The sequence below is a fragment of the Triturus cristatus genome, chromosome 6 (assembly GCF_964204655.1).
Source record: "Triturus cristatus chromosome 6, aTriCri1.1, whole genome shotgun sequence".
NCBI classification, from domain to species: Eukaryota; Metazoa; Chordata; class Amphibia; order Caudata; family Salamandridae; genus Triturus; species Triturus cristatus.
Window position 1 is genome coordinate 955,362,276 of NC_140589.1, and position 27,019 is coordinate 955,389,294.

Sequence of the window (27,019 nt, forward strand, 5' to 3'; positions counted from 1 at the left end):
ACTCATAAAGATCTTATAGTCTGCATTCAGCAGGGGGATTGGTCGATAGGAGTCTGCTTTAAGGGGGTCCTTCCCAGGTTTCGAAATAAGTACAATAGTAGCCTCCTTCCAGGACTTGGGGACTTTACCTTCCAGGCTATATACATAATTGAATAATACACACAACATCGGGACTAGCTCATCCTGGAGGAGTTTGTAGACCTCACTTGGCAGTGCGTCAGTACCTGCAGCCTTATTCTTCTTACTTTTGTTTAGATATATTCTAATCTCGCGCCCAGTAATAGGAGCATCAAGACTATCCCGGCTGCCTTCTGTTAGTTCATGTAAAGCTTTATCCCACAACCAATTGTGGAGAGTTTCTGAGCTAGGTGTAATCTCCTCCCTATACAACTCTGAAAATAGAGAAAGGAGGCGTGTTTGCATATCCTCCAGTCTACTTGATGTAGCCCTGTTCTCATCAATTATTAATTCGTTAATATTGTTTTTGACTCGATCTACCCTTGCCTTCCATGCCAAGAGCGCACCCGCCTTTTCACCATACTCATAATTTTGCATATTTTGGGATGCCCACTGAGCCTTCACCTTTTGATCAAGCCTGCCCCTGTAGTCCTGGCGAGCGTGATCCAAGTCGCTAAGGACTTGTCAGCCTTTCTGGGTGCCCCTGAGTACATCTAGTCCTCTCATCCTCAAGATTGAGAATTTTCTCTTTCAGGTTTCGTAGTTCTTGTGCCTCCACCATATTTTTGGAACAAATCAGGCTATGTAACTGACCCCTCAGGTGAGCTTTAAAAGCGTCCCAAACATAATCCATAGAAGTAGAGCCAATATTTAAAGAGAAAGTCTAGAGTGGACAATTTAGGTACCTTAATTATTTCAACGTCCGACAGCATTGCCCTTTTTAGCGTCCATCTAGGCCCGAGCCTATACCTCTTCCCTAGGTGAACAAAAAGAATAGGGGCATGATCTGATAGAAGGGCAGGTAGGATTGAGATAGCAGGTAGGTTTTCCAAACTAGACCTATCAACTAGGACATAATCGATTCTAGACGAGTGTCCATGCTTTTTACTAAGGAAAGTGTACCCCTGTTTATCACCCATCTTTGCCCTCCAAACTTTGGCAAGCCCTAGATCGTGAATCATGTTGCCCAAAGCCCGACGTATACGTGGGGCTCCTACATAATGGCTCTGATTTGATCTATCTCTTAATGGGTCAAAGAGAACATTAAAATCGCCACCGATTATTATAGGCAAAGTGATTTCCATTAATTTAGACTGTAATTTGCACATGTGTGTCGGATCATCAACATTAGGGCCATATAAAGAGGCAACCGTTAACTCTAAGCCTCCAAAATCTAACAGGGCTATAATCCATCTCCCTGTCTGATCAGTTAATGTTGATTTAATGGTGCATCTTGCCCCTTGTTTAATCAAGATAGCCACCCCTTTATGATGCGCTACCTGCTCAGAAGAGCAAGAATATTTTACCCAATGGTATTTAGCAAGGGTGACCCTACACTCCGAATGACTTAAATGTGTTTCCTGAAGACAGACAGACTTGGGCGGGAGATTGTTCTAAATATTTCATGACCAGTCTTTGTCTAGGTCGACACCTCAACCCATTAACATACCACGAGATAAACGTTATTTCACTACACATCGAAGCGGCTCCCTCCTCCCACTACAAAAACTCGACACAGATGGTTAAATACTAGATGGAGATTGAAATTGAGATTGAGGATATTTTTTTGAATTTTTTTTTCCTACTGCAACCCCCCCTTGTGCACCCCACCCCAAGTCTACCCCCTCCTAGCCCCTGTGAACCCACGCCCCCCTCACCCCCCTGGGGAACCCCTCCTACTCTAGGCATAGCCCATATGGCCTCTGTCCCCCGGGCTTAACACTAAGAAGAGAAACTTCATGATTCATTACCAAGTCCCACCCGGGAAGCCCCCTGCACCCCTGAGCCCCGCTCTTATTCCTTATTTTTTCAATGAGGGCATCCACTTCCTCTACGGAACGCAACATATGCATGTGTTTATTCCACATAATGCGCAGAGATGCAAGGAACTATAATTGAGCCTTAGCCCCCAATGTGTTTAAGATCTCCATTCTTTTATCCAGCTCCCACTGTTTAGTAGCTGTAATATGGGAGACATCTGACGTGATGGAAAATGAAAAGGGGTCGGAGAAAGATTTAGTATTTATCAGACCCTCTTTCAGAGCTAAGGATAAAATCTTCTCTTTTATAGTATACGTGAGGAAATGTATTAAGATTTCCCTTGGCTTTTGTTTTGCAGGTTTTCTTTTAAACGGATCCCGATGGACTCGTAGAATATCGTGAGCCAGATCTAACTCCGGGAAGTCCTTCAAGACTGTCTTTTAACAGGGAAATCACAAAACCTTTGACATCTGCTCCTTCCAAATCTTCGGGCACATTTAAGAGTCTTTAGATTATTTTTTATGGAGTTATTTTCTAGGCGCTCCAAATCATCTTTTAAATCCCTATTTTGGTTGACTAATTTAGCCATTTCCATTGTGGAGGAATGGAGTGCCTCCTTGATTTTAGGGATTTCTGATTCTAATGCATCTGTTCTCATCGATACTTCTTCCAGTTTATAGGCTAGCGCATCGCATGAAGCTTGGATTGCTGCTTGATTGGTCTTCGAAACAGTAAATCTTTTCCTTATATCATCCTTAAGAGCAAGTAAAATATCTGCTAATGACCTGGTCCCAGACCCAAACCCAGCAGAAACTACTGGGGGTTTTGAGATTGTATAATCAGGTGGGGAGGGGGAGTCTGTCTGGTCATCTTGAGCTTCCAGTACCAAAAATCTATTGGAGGTTCCAACAGAAGGATGTATGACTGATAGATGCTCTCTGGATACTTCAGTTGCTTCAATGTCCACCCCCCCAGGCCTGCTCACGGGAGCAGGTGGTGCGAGTGATTGCATATTATTCAGAGTTAGAGCTGGCCGATCAGGAGACATTACCGGGGAAAAAATTGCTAGAATAGCAGGTTGTAGGCTTTTAGACGCCAAGAAGCTTCCTTTATTAGAGGCCCGATTTGTAGGAGTAGACAAAACCTTGTAAAACGTTTTTAATGAAGGTGTAATTCTCAGTTTAGAAGAGGGGGCTTTCTTTCCCCTACCTTTCCCCCTTCCGGTTATTGCTGTGGTAGTCTCCGTGGTAATCTCCGTGCTAATTTTCCCCTTGCCCTGCCTGGCAGACACTGTGCCTTCAGCAACGGGAGGGGAAATCCGAGTTGGTGCTAGGGTGACTGAGCTTAATACAGACTGAATTGCCCTGGTGCACAGGGTATACCTACACACATTGGGACATGGTATACTGATTTGCTGGGGCTGGGCAGCGCTATTCTCCATACAGTACAGGAAGCCTTCTTGCACTGTTGCAGTCACTGGTGAGCTCCCCTGCCGATAAAGAATATCACAGCATGCCACAGAGATCGAAGGATCCTTAAGGCAGCGAATGTAATTCTTAACTACGTCTCGGTTCCACAAAACAGCTTCAGGGACAAAAGAAGCACCAAAAATAGGACATCCTACCAACACGGGCATCCTACCTCTCTTTCCTCTCTCCAGTCACCAATCCTCAAGCTCACATAATCGCAGGTGGTGACTCTTCCACAAGTAACCGGGCCTGAAGGCAGGGGATGCCACGTCGTCTCCACTCACGGGCAGTGCCCTCCCACTGCAGGAGCGCCGGCGCTGTCAATCCACCTCGGGCGTCGGACACCATTCACTGCACTGCTCCACGCTCAAACTGTAAAACTCCAGTCCCCATATAATCAAGGAGCCAAGGTAAGAACTTGGACACACGCCCGAGGGAGCCTCGGCCGCGACCGTTAGGTCTTTAAGCATAGGATTAGCACAGTGCTATCCATGCAGAGATGGAGAGAGAAAGAGAGAGAGAGAGAGAGAGAGAGAGAGAGAGAGAGAGAGAGAATATAACATAACATCATAGACTATATGCTTTGCTCTGCCTTTTGCACTAAAACAGATTGGTCCTAGCATTACTGACTTTGATTCTGCTGTAAAACACGTCCTTCTTTGTTACACTTGTTGAGGAAATTAGAAATGCAACGCCCATATAAATGTATCTTTGAACTACTTCAAGTGTCATTCTATACAACCACCATACCCTATTTACCTGTGTGCCCGAAAGACTAAAAGCTTACATTTCAGGGTGGTGTTGGCTTGTTCTCTTTCACAGTGCTGTTTACACACTTTAAGCAGTTACTCTAATCCAATGGAAGTCTGTTGATTATTGCAACTATAATTATTTTTTCAGCTTATGGTAGTTAGTGCATTTATCACAGAATTCTCAACCCTTGGTAAATGCTTTTGCATTCAATCGGGTAACTTGGAAGATCAATCAAGAACAGGTTAAAAACCATCTGGGCCAGTAAAAATCCTACTTAAATCAATCATCAGTTTTAATTTACTGCTGGCACTGATTAGTTATATTTCCATTCCAGCTACTATCAATCAATCAACTTTTATTCGATTTGCAAACAAAATCATGCAAGTGCACATTAACAAAATAATCTATTAAACAATCTTATGATGAAAACTGCCAAGTTGACACCTAAAATATTTACAAACAACAATTACATTGATTCATTAAGTTCGTGCAGACACTAAAATCCTGCTTATAAATCTAAAGAATACAGTACTAGCGTGATGCACGGAGGACCCCAGATAGAAAATGGGAGACAAAAAAGCACAGTTTGGGAGTGGCTAAAAGTTGCAGATATAGATGGGCTGGTCTAATTTGCCTAAATCCCTGCACTGCTAGAATGGTCCTAGAAATTTGTGTCGTAGGGTGGAAAACTTAGGACACAACAAACCTATATGCATAGAGGTGCAAATAGAGGCCTGTCACAGGTACTAGGGGGCAGGGTGGATTGCGAGAACCAGACACCCTTGAGAAACAGCAGCTGATGGGAGATGTTCAGTATCAAGAATGTATAGGAATGTCGATGGTAAGTGGACATTTCCAGGGAAAGATGAGGCTTCATTCATGAGACTGACTTGACCAGGATGTAGGCTCTGTATGACTGTTTACAAGAAGCAGAATACTCCCTTCCAGCTGCGAATTTCTACTTAAAGGCCTGCTTCACCCAGGTTAGGTCCTTCATTACAATACCCTGGGGGTCAAGAAACAGGTCTGGGTGGCCCAGTTAAAAAAAGACCTCTTAATGTAGGAAATGAATGGGATCCGAGAAGACCTGTCCAGGGTCAAACAATCCTGGAGGACAAGTCTGTTCAGATGAAGGCCGTCTTTGTGCCAGACAGAGCACCAAAGCAGCAACAGACGAATGCGGATCAGATCTGAGATAAAGGCCAGAACGAATTCCTCATGGACGATCTCAGCTGAGGTGCTCAGGCTGACAGCCAGAAGATTTTTCAGAAATCTGTTTTTGCTTGTCTGTATGGAGTCAATGTAAGTGTAGCCCCAGATTTCACACCCAAAAGTGGCCATTGGAATGCATTTGGCCTTAAAGATCTTTAACAAATGTTTGAGGTGCTTGTGCCCGATTCGCCTGGCAAATAGTGTACACCAGAAATGGCTCTTTGCAGAGTGTTCCCATTTTTAGGTCTCGCCTAGCGAACGCAGTGCATGCGCTGCTTCGCCTTGGCGAGACTATTGTCGGTTTGGTGCACGAAGGGAGACCAACCATGTGCGCGCACGGACAGGTGATGTGCACGTGCATGGCGTCTCCTCTCTGCCTCACACGCTCCCACCGCGCGCTTGTTTTCTCTCTCTCCACTCACGCGGCACATATAGCTCTGTCTTTCATCCATCTCCGTGTCTCGCCCCCACTCTACCCCTTTCACTTCCTCACGATCTGTCGCTCCTGTCTATCTCTATTTCCTCTGCTTCTGTTTGTAAATATCTCTACCCACCTCACCGTTAATTATCGTAAATCGTTCATAATATGCCCCCAAATACGCCGTTGACCCGGCCCGGCAGATCGTGTCTCAGGATAGCACTGTATCTGGCGCTGAAGCGCTTTTCCAGCAATTGTGGATGTGTTGTTCCTGGGTGGGAGAGGATCAGATGTCAACAACAGTAGCGCCTAGAGGCCAAAGGGTGACCACGTGCTTATGATTCTATAGTAACATAACACACAATCTGCTCACAGCGTCTTTATTAAGCGCTGTATGAAACTGTTTTTCCTGCATCACTTTGTGCTGCTCTTGTACTTACACAATACTCGTAGAAGAGCAGATGAAGCGTTTGTGTGTTTATTTATACAAGCACAAGGTGGTGGGTATTTTTAATGCGTGTTTGTATTAATTGAGTAGTATAGCGCCCACCAGCCCACAGATATTGTTTTTAGGTGATATTGGAAACATTGATATGCTCGTTAATTTCTGATAGCGGCTCAGTCGATGTCCGGGGCTCAGGGGCCGTCGTTTCCTGTGTTGATTTTAACCACCCCACCCTCTGCTCCTCCCGGCTCTGCCTGTAAAGTCGCTCTGAGAGAGCAGGGGTGGGGGCGGGGGGAGGAGGGGGGCTGCAGGGCTGCGTCATCCATCATCCTCCTGTCAGAGGAAATCTGTCCCGAAGACGGGCTGAATGCAATCTCCCTCCAGAGCCTGCACCAAAGAAACCGGCGAAAATAAAAACCTTCCTTCAAACGATTCACCCCCGCTGTCCACGGATTCTAAGGGTGAGGGGGCACCCCATCCTTAACCCATTGCAGCACCCCCACCAGCTCTGCCGGCCCTAGACACTCACACGTGTTGTAACCTGCAGACTGCACAAGGCACGGATCTCTGTACCCGCTGCCCACAGTTCTGTAATCTGAGCGCCCCCCCCCCCCCAATCATTACATCATTACATGTCTTCACTAAAAGGCAGAGGAGGATGCAATCTAAGGATTCGAAGGATGTCAAAACGTAATTAAACAAGCATTTGCAATGCAATAGATCTCGCATTCACACACGTTTGAGCTATTATTATTGTAATTGACAATGCCTTTTATTTGTTTTGAAACCCAAAACATAAATAAAAGGCATTGTCCTTTACAATGCTAACAGCTTAAATCCGCGTAAATGCGAGACCTATTGCATTGCAAATGCTTGTTCCTAACAGGGACCAGCTAAGGACAGATTTCAAGGAAAGGCCTACGTAAGTGAAATTGTCCACCTTGGTTAATACTTGGCCCTAGGCACAACGTTTATGGGATTTGTTTTTTTTAGGGCCACCTACCATAAAAACCATGTCTTTTAAATTAGTAGAAAGGCCCAGATTGTTCATAAACATGATTTTAAAAAAATCTAAAAGTAGTTGCAGGCTCTTGGCAGTGTGGGCAGTGAAAACTGCATTGTCTACATAAAAAAGACCAGGGATTTGCCTTCTTCCCACCCTGGGAACGTCTGCCTCAATGTTGGTTAAATCCTACTCCAGCCGATTAATATAGATTATGAAAAAGAAGGGGACAGGGATGCACCCCTGCCGACTTCCTTTTTAATTTCAAAGAGCTGGATGCATTCACTATTTGGACCGTACCTGATCACCCCGTTCAGCCCATAATGGAGATCTCTCATGAAGGCTACCAGGATTTGGGCCACCCCCATGGATCCCAGCTCAGACCAATGTTTTTCACTATTGTTTTTGTCGAGGGCTGATCTGAGATCCATAAATGCCAGATAGATTGCAACCCCCCCCCCCCCCCCCCAAATCCCCACCCCCCTTCACTTTAGTAGATTTGGCAATCGGCTGATGAAGGTTGAGGTCCTGTTCAACCGTTCCCCTACCTGAAACCATATTGGACATCAGAGAGAATAGACCTCTCATCTGCCCTCGAAGTGAGTCTCTCAAGAATGACCTTCCCAATAATGTTAACCTCCACATCGAAAACAAAATTGGTCTATAGCAGGCCGGATCAGCCTTGTCCCCCTTTTTAAAGATTGAGCTACTATTATTAAGCTATATTAGAAAATTGCCTGAGTCTAAACCCATTTTCCAAAGCTTTTTCCATTGTACACTTTATTCAACTATATGAAATGCAGTCCAGAGAGCTAGAAAGTAGCAATATAGCTGGCTTATTTCTAAAATGTTTACTCTTAAATTGAACCCCACAGGGAGCATGGTGTGCAACAACAAATCTTACCAAAGATTTGTCTTACTCCATTCACGGTGATTATCAGTAGATATGCAGGTGGGTGTGAGCTTTAACACCTTTTAAACCATAATTGTGTAACACAGCAGTGTTATGGAATCTACACAGGCAAGCAATATGGATCAACAAAGGTGCAGAAAAGACAGCTAATAAGTTAAAATTTAGTTTCACAAGAAAGTTAGATACCCAGCTGCTGGCATTTAATGATGCTCGTATATCTATGATAAAACACACTAGTAACCTTGTAAACCACCTCATGTGATTCCTCAAGAGCTGACCACTCTTTCACTGTTTACAGTTCCTTGAGGAAAACATACTAAATTGATTCACCCAAACAGAGGTTTAGGATCTTCTACACTTGTGACAACAAGCTTCTAGCACACATTTGCTTGCGCACTTTGTTGACAGGCTGTTCACCTTTTTGTTTTGTCTTGAGTAAAAGTTCTCTTTTGTCCTTTTAAATTTGTATTTGAGTGAACAATAAACAGCCCTTGATGTGTTCTTTCAATTTCTTTTTTGGCTAATCAGCAGTCTTTAGCAAGCCAGCAACTTTTTGGTTGGTAGTAATTTATTTACTATTTGTATTGCCATCAACCCTTTTGAGTTAACAACTTGAGCATTCTCATTTAGTCTAGTAAACGTTTCTCAAGGGGTTCACCCCTTTGCAAATAGCCTGAGTGGAATAAGAATTTTTTGTGAATAGAGAATAATTAATTTCTCTAGTGCTTACTCAGCATCTCACCAGTGGTACTTTTTGAACTACATAATAATCAAAGAGATTCAGAAATTTTAAAGCAGACTGTTCAAAACAACCTAATTTTAGTAAAAGTGATAATTTGCAAATGGGACGATACTTAATGTGGTTTAGCAATAATTCAGAATTTTACGGTGGAAATTACTATCTGTATACAATAAAAGGAAGAACTGACAGACAAAAGAAGAGATAGGTGTATCTAGTCACACCTTTCATGTAAAAGAATGATTATTTAGTTATTCCAGTTATGTTATTTTTTCCGAACAGATGAGCGGAGGTACTATCCATACCTTATAATTTTAACAGTTCTCATTGATCACATTGATATAGAAAGGAATTGGTCATATCTTAAGGCAATCAAAAGTGTAGGATTTCACACCCATTCAGCCATCAAGTTCCATACTTTATCCCTCAAAGTTTTCTTTTTGTGAATCTTGACCTAAATACAACTGTCCCTGGAGATCAAATTTCTCTCTGGTAAAACTTTACAACACTTGGAAAGCTGTATTTCTTTATGTTTACTCTGCCTCATTAGATGAAGCCTTAAATAAGGCCTCAGAGGATTTGTGCACAGCATATGATATTCATCATCTTTTCTTAGGATATCTTTACAGTTAACTGCGGCATATTGGTGAATCATTTACCCAGATTATTAATTGCTCTGCAATGGAGTATTATTTTAATTGCTGTGAATTTCTTTTAGTTTATTGAACCATTGTAAGCACAATTTGGTTATTACAGCCTAGCATTGAAACGGTGTACAAAGGATTTTGAAACAATTCACCCATATTGCCATTTTTTAAAATCCCTTTTCATTCTCATTTCAGCCAGTATTTTTGAAGGAGACACCAGAGTGTTCGTACATGTTTGAAATGCACACCCCTTATGCCTGTCCACCATTTAAATCCATAGAATGCTCATTTAGGTAAGTAGAAATAAATAATGTCATGTATATTAATATTTGTATGTATTGTTCATCTTTGCAAGCCGTCTTGCTTGCTCTATGTCTAGAAACACAAAATAAGAATTTCCACTGATTTAACCCTCACTCCGGGGCAGCTATGAACAATGCTTCCAGGTGGAGAAGTGACTGAAATAAAAATTCATGATAACTTTGCAGATGATCTTTGAAGCCAAGTCTGCTTTTTTATGAAGACCGTGAATACAGCTATTCTGTCAGCAAACAAAATGATGCTAAGTTGTGCCCTTCTAGAACTATATCTTGAAACACAATGTTGCCATGGAATAATGTTATCATGAATAAGGATATGCCAGGAAAACACATTGATGGTCAAAGATTAACTTTGACCTCTTCTACTAGGGAAGTACCTGCTCATTTCCTTTTTGTGTTACAAGTGACATTCAGTGATTTCAAGGATATTGGCTGGTAATCCTATTTTACCATGATGCATATTTTAGTGCCTCGAAATGAGTAACTTTTTTGCTTTTTTCTAGGTTTTTCTGAGTTTAAAACTTGTTGAGACTGCAAACACCAGATGTTGTCAGACTAACATTGATAACATGTTGCAGGTGCCCAGACATGTTAACCTCTCAACCCTTTTCTTTCTTCCCCTCTTGTTGAAGGGCTTTGGGCTTAAACGAAGACCAGGGCGGAGGGAGGTGAAACTGCATTCACTTACACATGCATTGACTGTCCACCTATGACTGGCCTGAGTGACGAGCATTTTGTATTCTGCTGCAAAAATAGATGGATGCAACCCATTCATATTTTATCTTTACAACTTCTTTTTTGACTCCTGCCAAAAAGTAGAGCAGAGGTTGTACTCCAGCATCCTGCAAAATCTGCTATGCACGCATGCTTGCACCTGCACTGTAGCAGTGGCTTACTTGTTTATTTTTCTGGCACAGATAAACACAAGCTACCTGTAAAAGGGCACTGCTTTCAGCACGTTGTCAAATGAACAGACATTGGCATCCTACTGCAGCATGGAGGCTCTTAGGACTGGGCCACGGCTGTCCACCTAGACCAGAAGGTATCCCCTTTCTAGGAGCCCACCTGGAGAATTCAACAGTATGTGTGAAGGGCCAGTGCAGCCGTGGTTGCTTGAGCATGTGTGTTCATTTTAGGCGGGATATCCAGGTTGCAGTACCCCTCTATGCATGAAGGGCCTAAGATTGTAGTGTGTTCTGTAAGGTTAGCTGTAGCTAGAAAAGGTAATCATGGCCATCCTTTTCATCATGCTCCCCAACACTTTTCCAATTATTGCTGCTCCCCCCAACCCCCACCAGCCGGAATTCAAGGTAAGGCCATGTGCAGTGTATGGCTTGCAAAATAAACATTCACACAAAGGACTTTTGTTTTCTGGCTAAAACAACAAACCAATTCCAACAGATCAGGATGTGACGCGAGAGAGCAACACTGAAACAAAGATTTAGACCTTGTAACTTGTGCAAATGGACTTAATAGTAGGTACTAGTCTGTCACCTCAACACACATCCTGGGTTTTGCCCTGAATACAGAAATTGTATACCTGGCCTACACAAGGCTTGATTCCCCCAGAAATTTGGAACCAAACATTTTTTTTCATTTGGACTCTTGGAAATGCCAACTACCATGAGGACAGTTGGTGTTTTCAAGTGTGTGCCTCCAGCCTAGCCACTGTTTACAATTTGAAACAGTGCAGCTGTTCCCAGTTGTGTAGAAAAAGAACCAGATTGGAACGACAATTCGTGGCTGCCTTCATTTAAGGGTTTAAGTACCAAATCTCTGACTGTGGAGCAGATCCAAACTCCTGGGTCTTGATAAATAGGAGGTAGACTGCCTCATATACTTGGAAACTGCCTTGCACTACTAGAACTTGGGATGATGTTTGCCTATGCCACTATGAGGCACTTAACACTAAGAAGTCAAACTGCAATCACAGATGGCTTTCAGTGGACCAACCTGACCGAAAGTTGAACACCCCAACAGCCTGCTCGCTGTAGTACTGCAGGGCATGAGGATGGCAAATGACCCTGCGACGGACACCCTGTGAGTTGGCCAGTAACCATTGTGAGCCCCAGCAAGCCCCAGAGGTCGAGCCATGTCTGACCCTGCAAGTGACACGCCATGTGGTATCATGTCACTCCCATGAGCGGCATGGAACCTGGTCCGAATTAGACCGGAGACCTTGTATTTCACGAAGTGTCTACCGCAAGCTGCATCGAAAATGCTGTCTTTCCGGTGTGCCCATTACAGCCATCCAAGTCGGTGGGAATCTGTCTTGATTTGCACTTTGCAACCACACCCCTCCAGCACTATCCAAAATTACAAGCGCTCGCATCTCCACAGATCAACTGATAACATTCTATCCTCCACCACTCAATGACTGTGTGCCACTGCCTGTGGTTCTCCTTATCTCTAACCTCTTATTTATTGTAACAACCCTAGTAACTGAATGTCATAACTACCCAAAGACGTTGCACATGTTTGATATAATAAGACTTAATCGTGATCATAAAATTAATAACACTTCTTCGACAGTAGGTTTATTGTGAGCATTGCTTGTGATACTAGATGTTAAACCTCCACCGTAGCTGAATAGAGCAAGTAAGAACTGTTTGACCTTGTTACTAACTGAAAGTCAACGCAAGATTGAAAAAAGGCCCTTGGAATTTAACTGAGCAAGCAATAGTTTTGGTTTATCCATTTTGAGGCATGACTGCGATATTTTTTATAAGGCCTTCCTAACTTAGCTGTTTAGACCCCGGAGAACTGGCTTAGTACTAGGCCAAAACACACACTTTTGGCAAAGCATTACTGTTGGACTTGAAGTTGAGGCTTAGGACAAAAATTAGTTAAGATCCACCAGTTCCTTGCTTAGTGCCTACTTCGTCTGAATTTTATGCATTTCTTTAAACTTTTTCTAGGTTAGGAATCTACGGGATGAGCTGTTCATTTTAAAGACAAAGTAATGAAGTTTGTAGCTTTTTTGGGTAGGATTCACTTGTTTTCTGTAGATTTCTTGTAGATCTTATCCTCTCTTAATTCTGAGGGTTTTTAGTAAGTTCAGATAGAGCTATATCAATTTGTCGGTTTCTTTCTTGTCTCTGTGGTGAGGGATTCTAGGTATAATTAACACAATGAGCTCTAGAGGCTTAGGCACCTGAATAGTGGACACGTCACCTCCAGAATTGCATCCAATCATCAGAGTTGTAAACTGGTGCAATCCTTCACAACTTACATGGAATTGCATTCTGTCCTTAAAAGCGGGTACAGGACATGAATTATACCATACTCGATGATCTACCCCTGAGTTCCAGCTTGGTGTGTAATTTGGAATGGGCAGTTTCCTTTATTGCCTCCTGAATCCACGCCATTGGGTTCGGAAAATTATGTTCCTCAATCTCTGTGTTCTCAAGTTTAGTGCCCCCTCTTTTCTTGGCTAAGAAGGCGACGACTGGCTTTTAGGCAGCACAGGGTTTTTTCACAGGACAGGAAAGTTCTCATGTACAAACATTCCATTTAAGAAATTGGAAATTGCCAATAACAAATCGCTATTTGTGATTTCTTAAATGAAATGTAGTAAAATGCATTCAGTAGAAGTTGTCTCAATTTGCTCACTGACTTCCACCAAGTAAATCAGTAATTTGCAAACCAACTTATTTACTAATGGGTAGGTTCTCAAAATACCCAATCATAGTGGGTCGCAATATAACCTACCTCATTAACATGCATGAGGTCAGTCCCAGATTAGCTACATTAAAAGGCATGATGACCTGCAAGCCATCATGTCTGTTATTGGGTTCCTTGAGAAACACTTCCAGTGTGCGAGTGTCTTCCAACCTCCTTTGAGGAGGTGATCAAATATTATTATTTTGCCATTTGATGTCAGGCCCAAAAGATTAATACAGACTTTAAGGAATTCATATCTGGATGGGTTGCCTCTTATACCCCCCCCTTCCAAATACCAATTTGGTATGTATTTCCAAACCCCATTTGGTATGTATTCCAAAATCCAAATTGCTATTCGGTAACTTGTTGCTGAATCACAATTGGGTTTTGTGAATACAAAAATGCCACTTTGTTGTAAAAGTTCCGATTTTATGAATCCGAGCCTTTCAGATCGTTAAATAGCTTTGTACCTGAATGCCGAAATGTCTTCACGTCAACTTGTCAAATCTGCAGGAATTGAAACCTACAGTGTCATGTTCGATTTCCAAAACTTGGGTTTTCTCATCTGTTTGAGCTGCCTCTACTCCTGTTTCATGGTATCTGTTGCAAAGTCATCCTGTGCCCTGGGCACCCACCAACTTTTTGCTGACTGGAACTGGTGGTAACTGACTCTGACTGACCCTGGGCCTTGTTTAACCAGGGCCAGTGCCAAGCTAAAAGGAACACATTAGAATACAGTTAAGACACTCAACATACACTAGGGTACACTATGGTATGGTGGGATACCCCTGTAATTGGCATGACCTACCCCATAAGCCCCTAGTATATAATAGGGCAGGGGATTGAAACTACCTAGAAGTCCACAGTATCCTGGGGCATGGCAGTTTAGAGGCCAGCAGATTTTCTGCACCAGCATGTGTGCAGTGCTGAAGCCTGAGGTCAGTTTAAAAGCAGCACTGGTTGCCAGGACTGCTTTTAAACCTTACATTGTGCCCAATCTCGACTTTGGGGGGTATGGGTACTTAAAAATGAAAAGCCTACAATGTTTTTGCATATTGGAGACCCCCAGGGTCACCCCTTGGTATCCCAGGGGTGGGGGGTCAGTTATCTATAAGGTACCCCCTTATAACATGAGTTTTTATATGCCTGGGTAAAGTGAAATTTTACATTTCACTCCCCACATGGTATTAAAGAGCTGCTCAAATTCGACAAATTCAGAACCCCTAAAGTCTCCCTTAATTGCACAGGGGGTGGGGGTCCTGTAGAGATTAGGGAAATAATTATAAAATATGTTTTTTATAAGCCCTGATGCTAGAAAACTGGCCCAAGTCATTTTCCCCATTGCAAACCCCATGGCCCATAGGTTAACATGGTAGGAAGTTATTGATTAATAAATATTGATAGGAGAGGACTAGCCGGACCATTCAAAGACTTCCCAGAATGGTAGTAGTAAATCCAGCAATATTATATTGTTGCATTTCTCCTAAAGTGTAGATACAAGAAGGTATAAGACTTTCTTGTTTGTAGGTCCAAATTCAGCCTTCCAGTGGTCTGCCCTGATTGGTCAGAGTTAAGTGGATTAACCAGGCTACTTTGAAGAGGTGATAAAGAACCACTCTGCTGGGAGGGCAGTGTGCTGGTCTATAGGAATGACAGGCCAGGAGGTGGAGTCGTAAACTGTACTCTTCAAAGGCAGAGGGGAGGCCTGGGTTTCAGTTTCACTTTGACACTCTTGACCCAGAGTCGGGGCTAGGATTAAGAAAGGTATGTGCAGATGGTAGGGGGAGAGTTCATGGAAATAAGCCATCCCAGGGGGTGTGTTTAGCCAGCTCTTACCTCCTTTCTGGAAAATCAGCCATTATGGATTTGGAAGAATGATGCACTCTGGGACAAAATAATGCCACACTCTACAGGATGTGGTCATAACTATGAGGAGTTGCCCTGCTCTCATTGGTCAGAAGTGACCTGGTGCTTGACCCAGATAATTTTGAATAAGTATCTGAGAGGGGCAGAGCCCTCCAGATCTGATGCTTGAAACTGAATGAAGCAAGAAGTGCCCTGCTGAAAAGATTTTGCTGTGCAAGGAACTCTAAGGCCTGACCTCTGAAGACTGCACCAAGTGAAACTGCAGCCCTGTGGATTACCTTGCTGCCAAAGGACTCAAGAGTGGAACTCCCTGCAAGCTACAGGTTAACAGAGCTCACCTGGACAGCCCCACAAAGATTTCCCAGCCTAGAGTACCAATGGATTTGTAAGGGTTTTGTTCAAGTGGATTGCGGAATTGAAATTTCACACTTTCAAGGACCCTCTTGGAGATTCCAGAACCTTGGACTGTGTGTTGGATACTTTGGGACCCGCAAGCAGAACTTCAGGAAGGAGTTCTAACTGGACCCGCCTGCTGGAGAATGCGGCACAACACAGTGGTGAGATATTCTCCAGAACAGTTTCTAAAGGTGTGTCCCTGGGCACTGCTGGTTTCTAAGCCCCAGAAAGTGACTAATCTTTAAAAATTAATATCTCTGGTTCCCTACAGTGGATTTTTTTCATTTTGGTGTAATTTAAAAGATAAAAATATTACCTATTTTTATAAATTGGTGTTGGATTTTTATTGTGTGTTGTCTTAATTATTTACTGAAATTGTGTTTTTAAATGCTTTACATACCTGTCTTTGAAGTTAAGCCTGTCTGCTCGCAGTCACGTTATCAAGGGTTGAGCATAGGAATACATTTCTAATACCTATGCTGGGTCTTATCATGTGTTAGTGGCCTTATCGCCAGTGGCAGACCTACATTTGCCCCTACCAATAACCCACTTTCCAACAGTATCCCATACTTTGCTTTACCTGTCTCATCTCTCACAGCAGATGGACTCTCTTGTAGTGGGCCGCTCTTCTGATTTGTGATTTATGTGCTCTCATGACCATGTGGGCTGAACTACTTTCATGCCTTGGCCTCCACACTGCACAACTGTGGCCTGCTGTACTACAGCACTGAAGCCCCTGCTGTTCTTTGGTTTGCCTTGCTTGCAGCCTTTCAGTTGCCAGGTTGTGTCTCACCTGGGATGACTATCGGGTGTGTGGTCTGCTTAGCACACAGCTTCGACCCGATGATTGCTGTTAGACACATCTCATTTCCTGGTACTATTCGATAACTGTAGTCTGTTTCTGGCCCAGAGTCTTTTTACTGGAGAGCCTCTCTATTAAATTCTATCTTAGGTGATCTGTTTATTTTTCTTTAGCTCTATATCTGAGCTATACAGTTACACAGCATTTTGTCTCTGACCTTTTTTCTTATTAGCTGAACTTTCATTGATCTGATTGCTTTCCTTGCTCAGTTAATAAAGTCTAATTCCTTATTATTCATTGATTTGTCTGTTGCTACTATGCCTTCCTGCCCTGATCCAAGACCATTTTTAGTTCTCGCCTGGCATTGGCTGTGCATGCGCTGCTCTCGCTATGCGAGGGCCTTTTGTAATCAATACACTTCCGGAAGGAACTTTAAGCCCCGCCCTTGTTTTCCATTGGCTCACGTCATTGTTTGTTAAACGCTGGCACGTGATTGAAAACTGGACTTTGGGGTTACCGCCTTGTCCACTTTTAGGATGGCCCATCTGAATAGGCCGACGCCATCTTGGATTCCCGTGATGTAGGAGGCCGTGCTCCTAGGCTGTTTCTGAAGTTTGACTTAACCTATAAAGCGATCCCGTTGTCAGAATTATTCTGCGCGATTAAGAATGTACACTGTCCAAATTGTAGGCGAGAATACGCGAATAACGTGTGATGCAGAAAATTACAAATAACTGCTTTATAAAGTAAAAATCATCAGAGTCGTTTGCAGCGCGGTCTCCGCTATTCACTATATTGATACATTCGAAATAACAGTATAATTCATACCGCTTGTGCCGGGCTAGCAAAGTTATCATTTTTAAGCTGTGACGAAATAGTGCTGGTCGTTCATTTACAGACTGTCTGTGGCGCCACTTCCATCCTCTGGAACTCCCTTCCGCTTCGGCCCGCGCTGAGAACTCACCAAATCGGTTACCCTTTTAGGAAACTCTTAAGACCTCTGTTTAGCTATACTTGAATCAATCATTCTTTCCTTTATCTGTTTCTTCCCCTTCCTTGTCTCTATTTTCCCTTCTTGCTTGTATTTCTCGTTACATGTAAAGCGCACTCTACACCGTACGTACAGCTAAGCTTTGTATATATCCGTTCCTCCCCTTTTTGTTGTTACATACTATCCAATACAGTTCTGTACAAATATTACATTGTAAACAAAGACCTTGCACTTACCAAGTGGTACCCCGCCCTATGTGCGACAAGTGCTGAGGGCTTGAAAACCTGTTAACCCAAATTCCTTTAGTTAGACTTTGCTTGGATCATTCCTGTTGAAGTACTGTTGCTGCTGGGTTTCTTTTCACTCAAACGAAATGTCTTGCGATGAGTTTAGAAATGGGGTACAACCCGCTCCACGAATCGGAGGAGGCTGCAAGTGTAAATCCGAAGCCTTGTCTGCAAAATTCAAAATTGTGCACCCTCAAAATGTTATATAAATCTGAAAGAAACACGTTAGTTAGATTCCTCACCTCAGAATATCCCCCCAGGCGTCAGGCTGGATCCGCAAATATTTTTCGTCAGCAATACCCCTTGCGCGTCGCTAGGCGTTGTCTGCGGCTCCGCGTCCGTTGTCGGCGTCGTGTGCCGGAATGACGTAGTCGGAGTACTTAGACACTACCCTCGCGCGCTGACGTCAGTTCTTCATTTTTCCGCGCCAGACAGCGCCGATCCGGGAAGAGCTTACCCCTTAGTCACCTTTTAACTAAACTTTTTTTGACTCTTTTTGGTCTTCTGTCGACTCGACTCTGGTGCCGGTAGGATGCCTGGTTTTAAGGCCTGTGACTTCTGTCATCGACTGATGTTGGTGACGGACCACCATCGCCGGTGCCTTTACTGCCTGGGGCCCAACCACGATGCGGAGTCGTGCCTCGACTGTCAGGCCTTGACCTCGAAGGCTAGGCGGGAGCGGTCCCGTAAGCTTCTTGAGCTTCGGCACTCGGCTCCGCGCCGGTCATGGTTCCGGTCCAGGAGGAGGTCCAAGGACCGGTCGCGGAGCCGCAGTCACCATCATCGCTCGTCGGGCTCAGTCTTCAGGTAAGTCGAAGCGCTCGAAGAAGTCCAAGAGGCGACACAGCTCTTCGGACTCCCCTCGCCGGTTGCGCGACTCGGTTGAGGGTCAGGGTAGTCCCACCCCACGGCGCCTTCGGAGCCGCAGGAGCCGCGTCCGTTTCCATACCCGCCGGTCCCTGGGACTGACGCGACTCCGGCGGAGATCAGCGCCTTCCTCTCGGCCATGGGGGGCCTGGCTCTGCCGTCGACGCCTGTCGGCGCGCCTTTGGGCCCCGCGGACTCGACTGGGCGACCTCGCATGTCGGCGACTCTGGCCCCGGCACCGTCGACGACTTCGGTCCCGACGCCGCAGGTCCCCGAGGGATCCAGGCCTGTATCTCTCCTCCGCCGGCGCCGACACGGGTTCCACCCCTGGCGCCGTCCCCGGACGGCGCCGTTCCCCGGTTTAGCCCCGGTCCGGACCCAGCGCCGGTGCGGCACCACTCGACGCCTCATTCGACGCCGATGCAAGAGCATTTCATCTACCTCCCGGCTCCAGTTATTCCTCCTGTTTATCAGGAATTGGATGACGGGGGCGACTGGGAGGGGTCTGAGGACCCTATGGCCAGACAGGCCGACCTTTCACAGGACTGGGAAGACGAACTGGGGGATGCCAGTGGTCTGGACACCTCCCCGGACGCTGGTTTCATCTCTCCTCCGACTGTGGCCTCGGAGGAAGGTGCAGATTTTTCAGTGGTGCTGCGCAAGGCGGCCGATGCCCTTGGGCTGGAGTTGCCTGCTGTGGCCGTGAGGACTAACATCCTCACAGAAGTGCTTCAACCATCAGCAAGCTCCACAGAGCCTCTGCTGCAGTTTAATGAGGCACTCGTAGACGTTCTGCAGGGCACCAGGTCCAAGCCCTCCACAGTACCTCCTGTGGATCGGAACGTGGCCCGGCGCCACCGCCCTGCTCCGGGCGACCCCAGTTTTCTGTCCCAACACACCACTCCCGAGAGCCTGGTTATCCAGGCCTCGACTTCCCAATCCTCCTTCCCATCCGCTCCTCCGGATCGGGAATCCAAGAGGCTGGAACAGTTCGGAAAGAAGCTGTTCTCTTCCCTGAGTTTGGGTCTGCGGTCCTTGAATACCGCTTGCCTCTTGGACCGTTATTCCCACTCTCTGTGGGATGCGGTGGAGGACATGCTGCCCCTGTGTCCGGAGGAGGTCCGGTCACGGCTCGCCCAGGCGCTTGCTGATGGGCGTGATGCAGCACGGCATGCCATACGCTGTGGACTAGACACCACGGACTCGCTGGGGCGGGCAATTTCGACCACGGTGGCACTTCGTCGCCACACCTGGCTACGGTCCACGTCTTTATCGGGGGATGTCCAGAGTACCCTCATGAATATGCCCTTTGATGGCACTCGCCTTTTTGGCGAGAAGGCGGATAGTCCGCTGGCTCGTTTCAAGGACTCCCGGGCTACGACCAAGTCCTTGGGTCTCTCGGCGGCAAACTTCCGCCTTTCGTCCCTTTCGTGGCCAAGGAAGGGGCACCTCCTCACGTCCGCCTAGCCACTGGCTGCAGAACCAACCTGCACGTGGTCGCGGACGTGGATTCCGCCGAGGCGGTACTGGAGAACAACGTGCCGGTCAGTCCACATCCACCCCGGCAGCATCTGCCTCAAAGCTCTCCTAGTCCGAGCTTTCAGGCCCATTCCACCCCAGTGGGCGGCAGAGTTCGCCATCACCTGCTCCACTGGCGTTCCATCACGTCGGACCGGTGGGTGCTGCAAATCGTCCTAAGGGGCTACTCCCTCCCCTTCAAGACGACCCCTCCAGCCATGCCACCACAGTACCACCGCATGTCGGGGGATCACTTGAATCTTCTACGGAAGGAAGTTACGGCCCTCTGGGCCAAGGAGGCCGTCGAGCGCGTTCCTGGTCCAGAAGTAGGTCGTGGTTGCTATTCCCACTACTTTCTGGTTCCCAAGAAAGGCAAAGGGGGCCTACGCCCTATCTTGGACCTCAGGAGCATCAACGCCTTCCTCCGGAAGGAGCGGTTCAAGATGCTCAGGTTCTGGCTGCCCTAGACCCAGGAGACTGGATGGTAGCGTTGGACTTGCAGGACGCTTATTTTCACATCCCCGTCCTGCCGGCCCACCGGCGTTACCTGCGGTTCACTGTGGGTCAGGAGCATTTTCAATTCACCATGCTCCCCTTCGGCCTCACCAGTGCCCCTCGGGTGTTCACGAAAGTGATGGCGGTGGTCGCAGCTCATCTGCGCAGATCGGGGGTTCAAGTCTTCCCCTATCTCGACGACTAGCTGTTGAAGGCGGGCTCGCCCCAGCAAGTAGTCTCCCACCTCCAGACTACGGCTGACCTCCTGCATTTGCTGGGGTTCTCCATCAATGTGCCAAAGTCACACCTGAGACCCTCCCAAAAGCTCCTCTTCATCGGAGCGGTTCTAGATTCGGCGCAGTTCCGGGCCTATCCTCCGGAACAGCGGGTCCGGGATATTCAGGCTCTGATTCGCGTCTTTCGGCCTCTATACTGGGTTTCGGTCAGGTTGGTGCTGCGGCTCCTGGGTCTGATGGCCTCCTGCATTCTGTTGGTGCATTACACCAGGTGGCGAATGCGGGCTCTGCAGTGGGACCTGAAGTTTCAGTGGGCCCAGCATCGTGGCAATCTGTCCGACCATGTCTTGATCTCGGAGGGCACTGCGAAGCAGTTGCAGTGGTGGCTCACGAACCGCGATTGGGTCAGCGGCAGATCCCTCTCCCTACCCCAACCGGAGCACGTAGTAGTGACGGATGCGTCCCTCCTGGGATGGGGGGGGCCACATGGGGAAGGCGGAGATCAGAGGACTCTGGTCTCCAGCGGAGACTCGGCTCCATATCAACCTTTTGGAGCGGAGAGCGATCCGACTTGCACTAAAGGCATTCCTTCCCGTTGTCCGGGGAAGTGTGGTGCAGGTGTTCACGGACAACACCACCGCCATGTGGTATTGCAACAAGCAGGGCGGGGTGGGGTCGTGGACCCTTTGTCAGGAGGCTCTGCGCCTCTGGACATGGCTGGAACACTAGGGCATCACCCTGGTGGTTCAACATCTGGCGGGCTCTCTGAACGCCAGAGCAGACTAACTCAGCCGCCGGTGCATGATGGATCACGAATGGCATCTAAACTCTGACGTGGCGCAAGGCCTCTTTCGGCAGTGGGGAGAGCCTTGGTTAGATCTATTCACCACCGAAGAGAACGCGCAATGTCATCAGTTCTGCGCGTTGGAGTTTCCAAGGCGGCACTCGCTCGGGGGCGCCTTTCGTCACGAGTGGAGTTGCGGTCTGTTGTACGCCTTTCCGCCTATACCACTTCTGCCCAGAGTGCTGAAGAAGATCAGGCGCGACCGGGCCCAAGTCATCTTAGTGGCTCCGGATTGGGCACAAAGGTACTGGTATCCCGAGCTACTCCGTATGTCAATCGATCCTCCGACACAACTGCCTCTTCGGGAGGACCTTCCGTCGCAGCAGCAGGGGACGGTTCTCCACCCGAACCTGTCCAGTCTCCACCTCCATGCGTGGAGATTGAGCAGCGACAGTTGATGCCATTTGATTTGCCTCCTGAAGTCCGTTATTCTGGCATCCAGGCGTCCCTCCTCTAAAACGGTATACGTCTGCAGGTGGAACAAATTTGTGGCATGGTGCACAGCAAAGGCTGTGGATCCCCTTTCCGCCCCTCTTTCTGAGGTTATCCTCTTAATTCTCTCTCTAGCCCAGCAGGGCTCTGCTCTGGGCACCTTGAAAGGTTATCTATCAGCTATCTCTGCTTTCTTACGACTTCCTGATCAGCCTTCTCTTTTCAAATCACCTGTTGCTTCTCGTTTCCTTAACCCCTTCGCTGCTAGGCCTTTTCCCCTCCTGTGCTAAGCCTTTTTTGGGCTATTTGGGGTAGTGCGCGCTTAGGCCCCTGTAACTTTTTGACCACATTAGGTATCCACGCCAAATTTGCGTCCTTTTCTTCCAACATCATGGGGATTCTAAAGGTACCCAGGGTTTGTGGATTCTCCTAGAGGGTTCCCAGAAATTAGTCAAAATACAGCAAAATTTTGTTTTTTTTGTGAAAAATGGGGAAAAGTGGCTGCAAATGAAAGCGTCTGGGTTTTTCTCTGCAAATGATATCAAAAAAGGGTTTGTGGGGCTGAAATCACAATTTCTCCAGCTTTTTTACACAGTTTTGACATTTTTCTGGGACATACCCTATTTTTGCTATTTTTTGTGCTTTGAACCTCCTTCCAGATAATGGTAAAAATGGGTAGAAAAGCAATAATGGATCCTGGAAAGCTATACATTTTTGAAAAGTAGACAAAATTCTGAATTCAGCAAGGGGGCATTTGTGTAGATCCATCAAGGTTTCTTTATTGAAACTAACAGTTAAATATAGGAAAAATTAAAAATTTGTTGAAAAAAGCAGCCTTTTGAGTCAACGTTTTCACCTGTAACGTCTTCGAATTATGACATCTCTTTGAAAGCAATGTACCTTTACATCCGGTGGACCTTCCTGGTTGTGGGGATATATAGGACTTGTAGGTTCACCAAGAGCCCAACGAACCCAGAGTAAAAAAACTGAGCAGCATTTTGTAATGGTTTTTTTTTTGTTCCGGGTATATAGCAATTATTGTGGGAAAATGTATACATGGAAAAATCGGTATGAAAGACACCTATGTATTTCTGAAATGGGAACAAATTACAGAGTTTAGAAACAGTGCATATTTGGACATTTTCGAAATTGGGACTACTCATACTTGCATGACAATTATTGGTCATTTTTCAAAATGACTTTTTTTTTTTACACAATGTCTTTCTTTTGGAAGGGAGAAATGCATCAAAAATCAATAGGTAATAACAGTTGCTTTACAAATCTGAACTACCCTAAGTCTCCCGATAAAAATGGTACCTTACTTGTGTGGGTAGGCATAGTGCCCACGACAGGAAGTGGCTCAAAACCTAAGGTGAACACACCACATTTTCACACTGAATTTACACTTTTTTTGCGAAGAGTCTAGCTGTAGTTTTTTAACCCTAGCCCTGCCGGCACCTAGGGAAACCTAGCAAACCTATACATTTTTGAAAATTAGACACCCAGGGGAATCCACGATGGGGTGACTTGAGTGCCTCCCACCATGGTCTGTTACCCAGAATTCCTTGCAAACGTAAAAAATTGACAAAAAAAACACATTTTCTCCACATTTCTGTGATGGAAAGTTCTGGAATCTGCGTGGATCCACAAATTTCTACCCACCCCGCGTTCCCCAAAGTCCTACGAGAAAAATGGTACCTCACTTGTGTGGGTCGGCATAGTGCCCGCGACAGGAAACGGCGCAAAACGCAACGTGGTCACACCTCGAGTTTGCAGTGAAAAATGACCCCTTTTTGGCAAAGTGACTAGCTGTAGTTTTTGAACCCTAGCCCTGCCGGCACCTAGGGAAACCTAGCAAACCTATACATTTTTGAAAACTAGACACCCAGGGGAATCCAGGATGGGGTGACTTGACTGACTCCCACCATGGTCTGCTACCCAGAATCCCTTGCAAACATAAAAATTGACAAAAAAACACATTTTCCCCATATTTCTGTGATGGAAAGTTCTGGAATCTGCGTGGATCCACAACTTTCCACCCACCCCGCGTTCCCCAAAGTCCTACGAGAAAAATGGTACCTCACTTGTGCGGGTCGGCATAGTGCCCGCGACAGGAAACGGGGCAAAACGCAACGTGGTCACACCTCAATTTTGCAGTGAAAAATGACCCTTTTTTGGCAAAGTGACGAGCTGTAGTTTTTGAACCCTAGCCCTGCCGGCACCTAGGGAAACCTAGCAAACCTATACATTTTTGAAAACTAGACACCCAGGGAATCCAGGATGGGGTGACTTGACTGCCTCCAACCATAGTCTGTTACCCAGAATCCCTAGCAAACGTAAAAAATTGACAAAAAAACACATTTTCCCCACATTTCTGTGATGGAAAGTTCTGGAATCTGCGTGGATCTACAAATTTCCACCCACCCCGCGTTCCCCAAAGTCCTACGAGAAAAATGGTACCTCACTTGTGCGAGTCGGCATAGTGCCCGCGACAGGAAACGGCGCAAAACGCAACGTGGTCACACCTCAATTTTGCAGTGAAAAATGACCCTTTTTTGGCAAAGTGACGAGCTGTAGTTTTTTAACCCTAGCTCTGCCGGCACCTAGGGAAACCTACCAAATCCACGCATTTCTGAAAACTAGACACCTGGCGAATTCCAGGGAGGTATGGCTTGCGTGGATCCCCCAACTTTTCCTTACCCAGAATCCCCTGCAAACCTCAATTTTAGCTGAAAAAATCACTTTTTTCACACATTTTGGGGTGGGAAAGTTGTGGCATCACCGGGCTCACACAAATTTACCACCACCCAGCATTCCCCCAGGTCTCCCGGTAAAAATGGTGCCTTACTTGTGTGGGAGGCCCAAGTACCCGCGGCAGGCAAGGGCCCAAAACGTAGTGAGGCCCGGTGCTCTGTGGCCATCTAGGGAAACCTACCAAACCCACGCATTTCTGAAAACTAGACACCCGGCGGCTTCCAGGGAGGTATGGCTTGCGTGGATCCCCCAAAGTTTCCTTACCCAGAATCTCCTGCAAACCTAAATTTTAGCTGAAAGAATCACTTTTTTTCACACATTTTGGGGTGGGAAAGTTGTGGCATCACCGGGCTCACACAAATTTACCACCACCCATCGTTCCCCCAGGTCTCCCGGTAAAAATGGTGCCTCACGTGTGTGGGAGGCCCAGGTACCCGTGGCAGGCAAGGGCCCAAAACGTAGTGAGGCGACATCAACATTGCCTATCCCAAATGTCGCCTCACTACGTTTTGGGCCCTTGCCTGCCGCGGGTACTTGGGCCTCCCACACAAGTGAGGCACCATTTTTACCGGGAGACCTGGGGGAACGCTGGGTGGTGGTAAATTTGTGTGAGCCCGGTGATGCCACAACTTTCCCACCCCAAAATGTGTGGAAAAAAGTGATTTTTTTCAGCTAAAATTGAGGTTTGCAGGGGATTCTGGGTAAGGAAACGTTGGGGGATCCACGCAAGCCATACCTCCCTGGACGCCGCCGGGTGTCTAGTTTTCAGAAATGTGTGGGTTTGGTAGGTTTCCCTAGATGGCCGCCGAGCACCGGGCCAAAAACCAAAGTGACCCACCAGGCAAAACCAGGTGGTTTTGCGATAGGCCATTTTGATGTCGCCTCACTACGTTTTGGGCCCTTGCCTGCCGCGGGTACTTGGGCCTCCCACACAAGTGAGGCACCATTTTTACCGGGAGACCTGGGGGAACGCTGGGTGGTGGTAAATTTGTGTGAGCCCGGTGATGCCACAACTTTCCCACCCCAAAATGTGTGCAAAAAGTGATTTTTTTCTCAGCTGAAATTGAGGTTTGCAGGGGATTCTGGGTAAGGAAACGTTGGGGGATCCACGCAAGCCATACCTCCCTGGAAGCCGCCGGGTGTCTAGTTTTCAGAAATGTGTGGGTTTGGTAGGTTTCCCTAGATGGCCGCCGAGCACCGGGTCAAAAACCAAAGTGACCCCCCCTTGCAAAACCAGATTAACTATTGTTCCTACAGCGTGAGAATTTTGGAGTAAAATTGCAAAGAAAATGTGGCAGACATTTTGAGGTTTGCAGGACATTGGGGATAAAAAATCTTTGGGGAATTCACAAGAGAGACCTCACCATGAACTCCCATGGGTTTTCAACAATATCTACAGTTGGAGGGTTATTCTTACATGGAAAGTGTACCTTGGCAGAGAAACTAAAGACAAACATTGCTGCACAACCATCTATTCCTCAAACACACACACATACTGGTTGGATTTGGCACGAGGGCGAGTCATGGTTCAGTGTATTACATTTTATTAACTAGAGATTTCACAAAAATGAAATGCACTGTCAATAATTAAATTCACAAAAAACCAAACCAATGACTCGCAGCTCGTGAGCTGTAAAGCCACGTCAAGGCACCAACCACTTTACAGGCCATTCACACACCTTTCATACATGATACAAACAGGACCATTCGCACCACCAGGTACAAAAGCAACACAGTACAAAATTCACCAAAAAGGGACAAGGTACACCCTGCTTCAGAAAGACCAATATTACTGCACAGCCATCTAATCCGCAAGCACACACACATACTGGTTGGATTTGGCACGAGGGTGAGTGATGGTTCAGTAGATACAATTGTATTAGCAAGTGATTTCACAAATCATGAAATGCACTGGTAATAATTGAAAGGGCCAGAAACTGAACCATTGACTCACAGCTCGTGAGCTGTAAAGCCACGACAAGGCACCAACCTCTTTACAGGCCATTCATAC

The 27,019-nt window shown here is 46.2% G+C and overlaps 1 protein-coding gene across 1 annotated transcript in view; it reads left to right on the plus strand.

The window, feature by feature from the left end:
- IGF2R (insulin like growth factor 2 receptor) overlaps positions 1–27,019 on the plus strand; it is a 1,674,612-nt gene that overhangs the window by 983,665 nt on the left and 663,928 nt on the right. The window contains exon 29 of the mRNA XM_085611652.1: positions 9,733–9,830. Coding sequence (XP_085467778.1) covers positions 9,733–9,830 — 98 coding nt within the window. The remainder of the gene's footprint in view (positions 1–9,732; positions 9,831–27,019) is intronic.